The 12511-nt window shown below is 45.4% G+C and overlaps 1 protein-coding gene across 3 annotated transcripts in view; it reads right to left on the bottom strand.

The window, feature by feature from the left end:
• RHPN1 (rhophilin Rho GTPase binding protein 1) overlaps positions 1-12511 on the bottom strand; it is a 64747-nt gene that overhangs the window by 43414 nt on the left and 8822 nt on the right. For 2 of the 3 annotated variants that reach the window (XM_089776142.1, XM_075920002.2), the window contains exons 2-3: positions 8446-8564; positions 76-204 (exon numbers count right to left, since the gene is read on the bottom strand). In XM_089776142.1, coding sequence (XP_089632268.1) covers positions 76-204; positions 8446-8564 — 248 coding nt within the window. The remainder of the gene's footprint in view (positions 1-75; positions 205-8445; positions 8565-12511) is intronic. The other variant, XM_075920003.2, reaches the window with a different exon arrangement.

Consider the following 12511-nt stretch of genomic DNA (forward strand, 5'->3'; position numbering starts at 1 on the left):
TTTTACTGGGCCTGGAAACTCTACCAGCTTTCATGCTCAGGGTAGGGACCTTTCGACACTCCCCCACTGGCTCACCTGTCATTCTGGTACACGTCCACACTGCTGTTCAGTTCTTCTAGTTCCTCCTTCAGTAACTGCAGATTGGAATTAACATAGCTAAGCTCCAAGGCGACGGTTTCTTTTACTTTGTGATTACTGGTGGCCCTGAAAATAAAAAGGGGATGGGGCAGAGGAGAAATCATGTTAGGAAGTGGCCCGCAGGATAAAAGCCATTGCTCTATCCCATTCAAACCACAAGCCTTCAATTCCCAATAAAACAACAGGTACAACTTTATGCATCTGGGCCCTTTCAGAATTGTTCAAGGTGCTTTGCAGAGGAAGGAGTTAAGCCTCAGAATGCTGCTGCAGGGTGGGGAAGTGTTGTTCCTATTTTACAGGGAGAGAAAACGAGACTCAGAACTTGGAAATGAGCCAGATGCACCCAGGTCTCTCATATTGGGAAGCAGGATTGCTCTTGGATCTCTGCTCTAACTCAATGCATCACCTTTGTACTTCCACAGAGATTCACAGCATGTATTTTGGGTCACACGTTTTCCAAGGTCCGGAGACATTCCCCCTATGATCAATGGTAACGGAAGATGGGCATTGAGGGGGGAGACTGGGAGGTTGAAAGACAAAAGAGCAACTAGGCAAGAGTGTTCAGGAGGAGGAAAGTTACTGTGACCAGGGGAGTCAACAGAACTGGCAGGGCCCCAGGCAGTTTGGGGGGGGGGGGGGGGAGAGGAGGGGCAGGGGGCTCTTCACATCCAGAAGGGGTGGGGACAGGACAGCCAGCCCCCAGCACTGCGCAGATAGTGCGATGCTGCCCCTCCCCAGTCCTCAGCGCTGGCCAAAGCACGTGGTGCAGGGTTCTGGGGGCGCACCGTTCTGCGGGCGCACCGCTCTGCAGCAATTCTCAAGGGCCCGGGGCTCCAGTTGCCACTGCTGCTGTTGCAGTAGCAGCAGCAGCTAGCCCTGGGTCCTTTAGAATTGCCAGGCCCCAGGGAAATTGCCCCCTTTGTCCCCGTCCCCCCCAATCCATCCTTCAGCAGCCCAAACTGTGTCCCAGACAGGCCTGCTGTGGGACATGGAATCCCGACTCCTTCAGTAAGCTTCTCCTAGGAGGTGTATTTCTATATGGCCAAGTCCCCACCTAGCGATTAGACCAGCATCTGGCAGCCTCCATAGCCTGCTTGTTAGGGGCAGCAGCCGCAAGGCAGCTTTCGACTGCATGTGGACCCTCACTCTCAAATTGCACTATGAGTTTAACAAGAAGTACAGCCAAGGGTTGGTCTTTCAATCTGCTGGACCCTCGGATGTGTCTAGGCCCACGTTTGCTTCACGGTGATGGGACAAGCTGACTTTGAAAAAAAAAAAATCAAGTTTCCTGACATTTCAAAGCCATGGAGCGCTGCCAGGTGTCCGGTACTGAACTGGACAACCCAGTATTTGTCTTCTGTCCGGTAAAAAAGTTCCGAAAACACTGGATATTTAAAATGTCCTGTTTTTTCCCCCGAGGCCCGATTGAAGGACACGTTAGCTTGCGCTGGCTGTGGAAGAGAAAGGTTTATTTGGGGGGGGGGGGGGGGGAAGGGGTCAACAGAATTTTTTCCTGGTGGTTTTTGGGTTTTTTTGGCCGGGGGGGGGGGGGGGGAGGAGGAGAGAGGGTTTGGCATTTTTTGTGAAGCCATCTGGCATCCCTAAAGCCATGCCCTTTTCTGCCGCATAACATCAGGTTGGAGGATGGGACAGAATGCAGATTGGGCTTGCAGAGAACTTGCTAGGACCTTACAGACAAGTCTGAATATTTTTATTAATTGTTCATATTACAGTAAAGCCCAGAGGCCCCAATGGAGATCAGAACCTCAGTGAGCTGGGTGCTGTATGAAACACACACATACTCCCTGCCCTAAAGAGTTTACAATCCAAACAGAGAAGACCGAGGCTGGGAAGGGAAACACAGGTTCAGAAAGGTGAAGTGACTAACTGAAGGTCACAGCAAGTCAGCAGCAGAGTCAGGAACAGAATCCAAGTGTGAGCTCTAATCCAGTGACCGTCTCACTAGAGAACATGGCCTCTTGTCCCTATATGCATGATCACAACTGCCAAAAGAACATTCAGGCTGCAAAGTTAGGAAACAGAATTAAGGTTCCCCATGCAACCTAGTGTCAGCCCCTTGTGCGCCTGCATTATGAGGCTTAGCACAACTCAATTTTTATAATTGACAAAGGTTTATTTTTAATCAATTTAAAAATGTACACAGTTGTGAAAAATTATGAGGAGAACAGACAACTTCTTGAATATCAATGACTATTACTGTTAACAGTTTGTTTTAAGTTTATAAACCATCAACATCACAAGTAAATATCCTTAAATCAAGAAGTTCAAGCAACATTTCTCCCTACTTTGTCTATCTCTAAATTTCTATTGACCTTGGCCTTTCTGTTGTGTGCAAGTATGGCAAAATTGACATTTACCAATAAAACCTGAATCCTTTCAAGCCTAATTGTGATCTTTCATTATAAAATCATTCATACACTCCTTTTTCAACAGGACCTCAGCCTCACTCAAACAGGACAGGCCTGCTCTGGGAAATAATCAGCATCATGTATTGAAGGAGATTTGTCTGTAGGACCTCCAGCCTTATTTGGAGTGAAAAAGGTGTGTGTAATGAATGAAGCAGGGGATTTCAGGAAGAGAAAGGAATTAAGACATTGAATGCGGCCCTGGAGATTTGGATTCTGTCCCTGCCTCAGCAACAGAGTTCCTGTAATGCTGGACAAGCCAATAGCTCAATAAGATTTGAGCCTTTATTATGCAGACACATTTTCAACCGAGATTCCGTAGTACTTACACGTCATTTTTAGGTGTAACACTTCATTTTTAGGTGTAATTCTTAAGACATGAAAAGTGCAGCCTTTCCAGTATGGACAGCAACTTGCTGCAGCTCAGAGCCAGTATTTTGATCAGCCAAGAGCAGCATCCTGTTGAATGCCCTGCTTTCTATCCCATTTATTTTAGATCAGTAAACAAACAGAAAAAAGGATGGATTTCAGCAGCAATGAGTTGCCTGCTTTGATGAGACAGCTTTTCAGGCCAATTGCACCTTAACTCAGGGGAGGGGGAGGGAGACGGGGACGGGGACAAGAAAAGATAACCTAGTGGTTGGGGAAAGCTGACAACACCCAAATGGTCTGTTGAAACATGTTCTAGCCTTGACACTAAATCAAGCTGGGCCTCTACTCAGCTGAGCCGAGTCAAGAAAAGGACAAGGCCTTACCTCAGGCTGGCTCCCGGCTAAACGTCTTCAAGCCTCTGGCAAGTTATATTCACTAATGCCAGGGTCCCACAGGAGATAAAACCACCTCAGAAAGCACACGGATTCTGAGTAGCCTAATACTTCTTTACTAATTGCATCCTAGATCAGCCTTCCTATAAAACTTTGCCTAGGGTTGAGGTCAGGATAACCTGGCCTATCATTTCCTGGGTCATCCATTTTCAATATTGGTGCAACATTAACCTCCCCCCCCACACCCTGCCCAAGTCCTCTATAGGGTTACCAGATGGCTTTAAAAAAAAAAAAAATCTTGATCTCAGATGGGGGGGGGGGGGGGGGGGAAAGGAGTGTGAACCAGCTGGGAGGGAAGCAGGGGAGAAAAACCAGCCAACTTATCTTTGATAAGATAACGAGCCTTGTGGATAAGGGAGAAGCGGTGGATGTTATATACCTAGACTTTAGTAAGGCATTTGATACGGTCTCGCATGATATTCTTATTGATAAACTAGGCAAATATAACTTAGATAGGGCCACGATAAGGTGGGTGCATAATTGGCTGGATAACCGTAGTCAGAGAGTTGTTGTTAACGGTTCTAAATCCTGCTGGAAAGGGATAACAAGTGGAGTTCCTCAAGGGTCTGTTTTGGGACCCGTACTGTTCAATATCTTCAACAACGATGTAGATATTGGGATAGAGAGTACGCTTCTTAAGTTTGCAGATGATACCAACTGGGTGGGGTTGCAACTTCTTTGGAGGATAGGGACATAATTCAAAATGACCTTAGCAAGTTAGAGAAATGGTCAGAGGTAAACAGGACGAGGTTTAATAAAGAGAAATGCAAAGTGCTCCACTTACGAAGGAACAATCAGTTCCATACATACAAGATGGGAAGCGACTGTCTAGGAAGGAGCATGGCGGAAAGGGATCTAGGGGTCATAGTGGACCACAAGTTGAATATGAGCCAACAGTGTGATGCTGTTGCAAAAAAAGCAAATATGATTCTAGGTTGTATCAACAGGTGTGTTGTAAGCAAAACTCGTGAAGTCATTCTGCCGCTCTACTCTGCACTAGTTAGGCCTCAGCTGGAGTACTGTGTCCAGTTCTGGGCGCCACATTTCAAGAAAGATGTGGAGAAATTGGAAAGGGTACAGAGAAGAGCGACAAGAATGATTAAAGGTCTAGAGAACATGACCTATGAAGCCAGGCTTCATGAACTGGGCTTGTTTAGTTTGGAAAAAAGAAGATTAAGGGGGGACATGATAGCGGTTTTCAAATATCTAAAAGGGTGTCACAAGGAGGAAGGAGAAAATTTGTTCCTCTTGGTTTCTGAGGACAGGACAAGGAGTAATGGGCTTAAAGTGCAGCAGGGGAGGTTTAGATTGGACATTAGGAAAAAATTCCTAACTGTCAGGGTGGTCAAATATTGGAATAAATTGCCAAGGGAGGTGGTGGAATCTCCCTCTCTGGAGATATTTAAGAACAGGTTAGATAGACATCTGTCAGGGATGGTGTAGACGGAGCTTGATCCTGCCTTGAGGGTGGGGGGCTGGACTCGATGACCTCTCGAGGTCCCTTCCAGTCCTATTATTGTATGTATGTAACAGGAAGCAGGGCTGGCCCAGGTGCACACAGATCCTGGGGAGCTACCTGTCCCGTGCATGGTCCCAGCGAAGCACAAGCAAGTCTGGTCCCGGGGATTCCACCCTGCCCCAGCCCCGGCCCCATCCCCTTCGTCTCTACTGCATAGTTGCATACTGCCTGGCTGGTTAGACACACTCATGCAGTGTGAAAGTGTCTACCAGCTAGGCAGTACACAACTACGTCCTGATACTCAATCAGGGATCACCAGCCGTGCAGTTCTGTGCATGCTCAGATCGCTCTATGCCGGCTCTTCCGGGTTGTAATCTACTTGCCACGGGCGAGTAGATTACATTATTTGTCGAGCCTTACTCATAATAAAACTTAATTAGAAAATACCGGACATCTATGTCTGGTATTTTCTCAATTTATTTCCCAGACAGATACCTCAAATACCGGGCTGTCCGGTTCAAAACCGGACACCTGGCAACTCTAGTCCTCTGGCATTTCTCTAGAGTGCCAAGATTTATTTATTTATTTTAAAACAAAAGGGGGAGCTTCAGAGATCTCCTGACCTATTCTGTTCAACATCCTCCTTAGATTTAATTATCTCTATAACATGCAACTACAGGCAGTCCCCGGGTTACATGGATCCAACTTACATCGGATCCCTACTTACAAACGGGGTGAGGCAACCCCGCACTAGCTGCTTCCCCCCAGCAGACCAGGGAGACGCAAAGCGGCTTTTCTCAGCAGACACCTCAGCTTGAGAATAAAGGACTAAGAGAAGTGAGGTGTGGGAAAATAAAACTGAGCTCTGGAGAAATGTTTGGCTAGAGTTTCCCCTACAATATGTACCAGTTCCGACTTACATACAAATTCAACTTAAAACCAAACCTACAGTCCCTATCTTGTACGTAACCCGGGGACTGCCTGTATATCATCCTACTACTTTCCAAATAGCTATTGAACACGTCTGCCTCTTTTGCATCAAGAGTGATCATTTCAGCATACTTGTCTAATACTGGACCATGCCACTGCTAAGATTTCCTTTGGTCCGGATATATTTAAAGAATTGTTTGTTATTGTCTAACTGGCCATCAGTTTTTAATTGGCATTTTTAGCTTCCCGTGTCAACTATTTGCAATATCTAATGGCTGCTATTAGTGTCCCCATTTATTGTTTCTGAATTTCTGCTTTCACCTTCTTTGAGCCAAGCTGGATTTTTAAATGAAAGAGGCCTTGATTTGTGAATGCAGAATTGTGAGGTATTTTGGACATGTGAACACACTCAATTCTCAATTTGCATTTATAGTTTTATGGTCTAAATGTTTTTTTCCAGTGAGTTTTGCTCAATTTTTTTCAGCCATGGAGCAGGAGGGAGAAAGAACCAAGTGTATAGGTTACAGGTCAGACTAAACTCGTTGCACATGGAAAATGAAACTAGTTAGGCAGTAAGCACTTCATGAAGGTCTGGTATGGAATCTCTCCAGCTTAGCTAGGCCGTGGCACCTCCCACACACACTAGTGCAACCCCCTAGGGAACAGCCAAGTGTTTTTTAAGGGCAAAATTTACTTTTGTGCATAAAGTCCTCACAAGGCTGATACACTGTTTTAAACTGAACTTACAAGAGTTTCCAGGTTTCATGCTAGCCTCTGCATGAGAGTGCATTCTGGGCTAATTAAGAACATACAATCATGAGTCTTGATCTGAGGAATTATCAAGTGTTTACCTAATTCTTTGTACAGACGTATTAAAGATATGGTTTACTGCCAACCCCTTGATTGCTTCAATGATTTAGCTGAGCCAGTGGTATTTGAACAAGATGGGAAAAGGACTTTCGTTGTTTAACTGTCTCAGTTTTTGTTTGATGGGTAAATAAACTATTACTGAAATAAAATGCAGTTTTGTTGGAGGCAAAGACACTATTCCCTACAGTTTCTTAAGAGGAATGGCGCTCCAAACATATCATTTTAAGGGGTTTGGTTCTGTCTACACTGGGATCTTGTCCTGACTCCAAGAGCCAATGTCCAACCACCCGCATAGTGTAAAATCCTGGTTAAAAAGTTAACCCGTTAAACGGAACATTTAACCAGTTACCCAGGATCCTGCCATGGAGGATTATTCTAGTCCAGCTGGAGCAGTCCCCTGCCAGTTAATAGGTTACCCTGATAAGCATGCTGGCTCAATAGTAAGATCCACCAATCAGCAGAAGCCACAGCTTTCCTTGGCTACATTTTAGATATTCAGTGGTGGAGACCTCTGGGACAAATTCTCAGAGCAGACATGGCTCAGAAGTCATTGTGGTAACCCTTGGAGAACAAGATCACGTACTTTAAAAGCTATGGGGGAAAAAACAGCAACGTTTTACTAAATGATTTTTAAATGTCATGTGTTTGCGAGTCAAGTTTTGCTTCTCGTTAACCCCAAAACTACAAGATGTAAGTGTGCAAAAATCAGATTTCCTGGCCAACCTCTGCTCAGAATGGCCCTGGTAGAGATCAAATCAAACAGGCTGGCAGAAGAAAGCTACCAGAGTGAGAGGTGTTCAAACTGCTGATCCAAACGCTTTCAGCAGCCTGAGGAAAAAAGCAACATCAGGGTGTTTTGCACTGTAACTTAGCACAGATGCACCTCACTTCCCAAAGTAATTAAGTTGCCTGTGTTTTGCCTGGCATTCCCTCTAGCTCCCCCACTTTTCCGCACTATGCTGGATTTGAAATGCCTACGTTAGGAGGAGGGGAACTACTTGCTGCCCATGTTCTTGCAGAATCTTATGAACGGCAGGTAACATCAAGAGGCAGATTCATAATTTTGATATAAACTGCACACACAGGCACATTCCTGAGGACAGGGAACGTTTCTGCTTGGTTTTATGAAGGAGGATCATGCAGCATAGGACACAACAAGATTTCAAGCCTTTTTAATTCAATGAGGCAGTAAAGCTGGATGCTTCGTAAGATCTAGGAGCAGATGGAGGGCTTGTCTGCATGATGGAGTAATAAGCACGCATGCGTGCGTGATTTTGACATGCACTAACACGTTATGCATTAATTGGTCTGAGTAGACCCTGCCGGAACATACTCTGATTTCCCTACTGAGCAACAGCAGGGAAGACACAGATCAATTAATGCATAGCATGTTAGTGCGCATTACCCCAACATGCAGAAGTGGCCAGAAGTTGACACCACCGGTAAAGAATTGCCAGGTCAACAGCACAGGGCTCCACTCTCCCTTTCGGGTTTCTAGTCAAGCTATAAAAGGAAGACGGGGAAAGATTTGGCCACACCAACAGACTCCTAATTAATAGGGAGAGTCCTATTCAGTCACCTTATCTATCTCCCAATTGACTAGTAGGGGAAACAATGATGGAAGACACTGGTGATGCAGAACAGACTCCTCCCCGGGTAGTGGCTAGTCTGGGTCAGCGAGCAAGCTGACATGTCCCTAGGCAATATGACAGATGCGCTCTTGCTAGGGAGGAGCAGAACTGGCCTACAGTAAGAAGCAGCTCAGAATGCTGGACCCAGGGGTTCTTGCAGTGCTCACTTGAAGAGGTTTTCTGCCCCAGCTCGCATGCGCATCTCCTTGTTGATCTGCTGGTTAATTCGGGCACGGCGGTGCTGCAGTTTGCTGCGCTGGGTCTGTGCAAAGGGATCGCAGCCCTGCTAAGAGAAAAGGACTGTCACAACATACCCTTTTCCAACAGAACATCTTCGCACGATGTGGAGCATCCTTTCCACCCCCCAGCCTCGCACGGCTGCTGCACTGCTCACAAGCAGCCGTGGTTCTCCAGGGTGGATCTGAATAAGGAGCGCTTGAGGATGGTGGCATAGCAAAATGGGACAGAAAGATGGTACTTGAAGACAAAAGCCTCCGCTTTTCCTTCCTCTGGCTTTGATCATCTTTCTGCAGTGTGTGTCCAAGTGCCAAGAACAAGAACATTGCTTAATATTAGTAAACAAAAACAGCGTTAAGTGTAGTTTCACAAGGTCTTATTGGTTACCGAGTATTTCAGTGCCCCGCCTTTCCTGTATAAAAATGGTACAAATAAATCTGCATCGGACCCAGAGGACAGCTGAAATATTGCAGTTCTCAGTTACAACCGCTCGCCTCCCCCTCCTCTACGATACTGAGCGATACCACTTACTGACCTCTGCTCCCTTGTTCCCAGCACTAGCACTGTATTTCAGAATAGATGCCTCCTTTCTTTCAGCAAGGGACAACAGTTACACTGAATCACTGCAGAAAGCTACCTACTGAGGTCATCCAGTGATTCAAGCACTCTGGGGAAACAAGGGAGTCTTTTGAAAGTGTGTTACAATGATCTAGTAGCGTTGTTGCTTGCCTGGGCTTACAAGTAGGATATGGGACGTAAACAACTAGTCGACTACCCGATAAGCAAATGCTTATCAGGTAGTCAAGCAGGACTTCAACTAGTCGCTTCCCTCTACCCTGCTGCCTCTATCAGGAAGAGGCAGCAAAGGTGGGGGAGAACGAGCAAGTGCTGGGGGGGAGCGGGCTTAAAAGCTTGTTCCCCCCAGCACCGTCTCCACAGGGGGCAGTGGAGGAAGAGGGGAAATGGCTGGAGCAAGGATTGAAACAGTCCCATCCCAGTCCCTTTGAAGTGTACAGAAGCTGCCTGTGGAGAGCGCTGCGGGTGGCTCCAGGACATTTCAAAGAGAGAGGGGCAATGGGATAGCGGTGTCCCTCCACCCCCTCATCGATTAGTTGAGCAGTTGGTGGAAATGCCATCAACTATTCGATTAGCTGATTAATCGAAATTTAACATCCCTAAGTTGGATATCCTAGTAGTTTCAGGAGTGAAATATACCTGGTCTCCTTTACAGGGCTTTATCAGATGGACACAGCATGACAGAGCCTCATATGACAGTAAATCCACAAGTGCATGCTGGGCACTAGCACCCTCATTTTCCATGAGAGAGGAGCTCCTGCTGAATTCAGTGAGATCTTGCGCTGATTTTCAGAGTTGCGGAGCAAGCTATTACTTTTAAATGTAACCCATTTATCACTTATTCTCTCCCCACTCCCCACATTTTCTTTACAGACGGAATTGTTAGGAGTGCTATTCCCCAAAAGCGATGGATGAAAATATATATTACTGTATCCTGGAGTTTCGCAAAGGGAGGGAAACGAATATTAGAGGGTACTCCCAACAAAAGAACGTAAGGAAGGAGGCGCTCAGATTCTAGGGACACAAAAGCTCTACCCACACAACACTATTGCATTGTCCTCCCCTCCCCCAACAGAAAATAAAATGGTGCAATGTGCTCGAAGGAGTGCCACCGACCTAAACAAACAGCCTTTTTGGAGGGATCCAAGACAAGGGAATTGTATGAGAATGGAGATCTCCAAATGTGCTATTATGTTAATGTCAGATACCAATTAATTGCACCAACCTAACCACCCCCACCAGCAAGCTAAATTCTAGTTTACACATATAAAAAGGTGAATTTCTCTCAGTGCAGACATCAGCATGGGCCCTACTTCACTCCTACTTAGGTCACGTGCTGGCCCCCAGAACTCGGGGTGGCAGGGCATGGAAGTCACCCAGACTACCTCTCAATTCAAAGCAACAGAGTGGCGTTATTTTTAGCCAGTACACGGAGCCATAGCTTCAGAATAAAAGGCTAATTTCTTCTCTTAAGACCCTTTCAAGACTTCTGATAGGTCAAGTCAAAACAACAAACAAACAAAGCACTGCTTTTATTTATTTGGCCACAAGCTAGCTTTCATCAGCTTCCCAAGTGGCATCAGCTTATTTCAGTTGTCTTTATCCCAATAACCATAGGGTGGGGATAGGGACATGTGCTTGGATGATGATAAAGTTAAGTTTCCACGGAGAAGTTCCCAGCCAATACCCTGAAGTCTAGTCTCTCCTCCTTGCTTGCTTGGGGAATATATTACAGATGGGGCGGTAGCATGCCTCATGCAGAGAGTGAGCGCGCCTATAAATGCAAGCCGAGAGCTATGTGACCACCGCAGTACAAGAGCAAGACTCTAAAGGAGAGATTGCAGGCTTCAGCTCCTGTTTGTGATGTTGTAAGGGAGGGGCCATTCAAAACTGAATTCTTGGCTGCTAAAGAGATATCGTGGACTGGAAACCTGCCCTAGTTAAGAAAAATGAACCAGATGGACAGAAAATAGGTATCACTTATTCAGGAGTGGAAAAATACTTGTTTTGATTAATAACTGAGATGGGTAGGAAACAGTCGCTTGGAATCTTTTCACAAACATTTATATCTACTGGGAGCAAATTGTTGTAGATATTTTGAAGTCATACCAGAAGACTGACTTTAGTGAGCTACTGGGTATATGCATGGATGTTTGAGATTACTGTTGATCAGCATTCTGCCTGCAGACTAATATAGCCGTTCCTCGGCTTCTAATAGTCCTATTAATGCTCAACTGGAACATGCAAAGGAATCTGTGTATGCATTCGGGGAGGCTAACCCCCACCTCTGCGCCTTATGCTCAAGACCCCATCCCTACCACCACTCCTTTGCCCATCAGGACAGCATTAGCTTAAATTTTTCCTTTTATGGCATCTTGGGAAGTTGCATTCTTTGGATTTCCCCACAATATTACATAGCTCTGATAAGGAAGATGCACAGTACTGCTCACAGTCGTGAGTTCATACAGCAAACTTTTAAACAAGTGTGGCTATTTACTGCCTTTTTAGTTGAACATTACATCTAGTCATTTAATCCAGCAAGTCTGGAATCCCTGCTCTTACTCCTCAGCTAGCAAGAAAACGCAATACAATTGTACTGGAAAGTCAGGTATTGAACCTGGATCGCATAGCACAGGGTTACAAGGGGGTGACTTAAGCATAGGAATGCTAAACGAGACCCTGAGACATACTGCTTGTAGGAAAATCGTTTGATTTGATCTCTCTGCCTCAGCTTTCTACACTCACTATAAAACCGAGTAACCTTCGCCCTTCCCTGAGAGATACTAGGTAAAACCTTTTGCAGATGAGAAGTGCTATCACCAAGTACACCTTACTGACCAGTTTATTTACATGAGCACTGTGCAACAGTCTCAGTGGGTAGTAAGTAAGGGCTAGTTTTTCTAGCTGCTTGTCTTTTAAAAAGGAAACTGATTTTAAAATGAAGAAGAGAATAAAATTCAGCACTGGTGTGAGAATTTTAACCCAAAACCCAGTGAAAACAAACAAACATTCTAAAAATGAAGATTCTCTTGATTGGAAGTCAAGATTGTATCAACAGGTGTGTTGTAAGCAAAACTCGTGAAGTCATTCTGCCGCTCTACTCTGCACTAGTTAGGCCTCAGCTGGAGTACTGTGTCCAGTTCTGGGCGCCACATTTCAAGAAAGATGTGGAGAAATTGGAAAGGGTATAGAGAAGAGTGACAAGAATGATTAAAGGTTTAGAGAACATGACCTATGAAGCCAGGCTTCATGAACTGGGCTTGTTTAGTTTGGAAAAAAGAAGATTAAGGGGGGACATGATAGCGGTTTTCAAATATCTAAAAGGGTGTCACAAGGAGGAAGGAGAAAATTTGTTCCTCTTGGTTTCTGAGGACAGGACAAGGAGTAATGGGCTTAAAGTGCAGCAGGGGAGGTTTAGAT

This window comes from Pelodiscus sinensis, chromosome 2 (genome assembly GCF_052426305.1).
Source record: "Pelodiscus sinensis isolate ZL-2025 chromosome 2, ASM5242630v1, whole genome shotgun sequence".
NCBI lineage: Eukaryota > Metazoa > Chordata > Testudines > Trionychidae > Pelodiscus > Pelodiscus sinensis.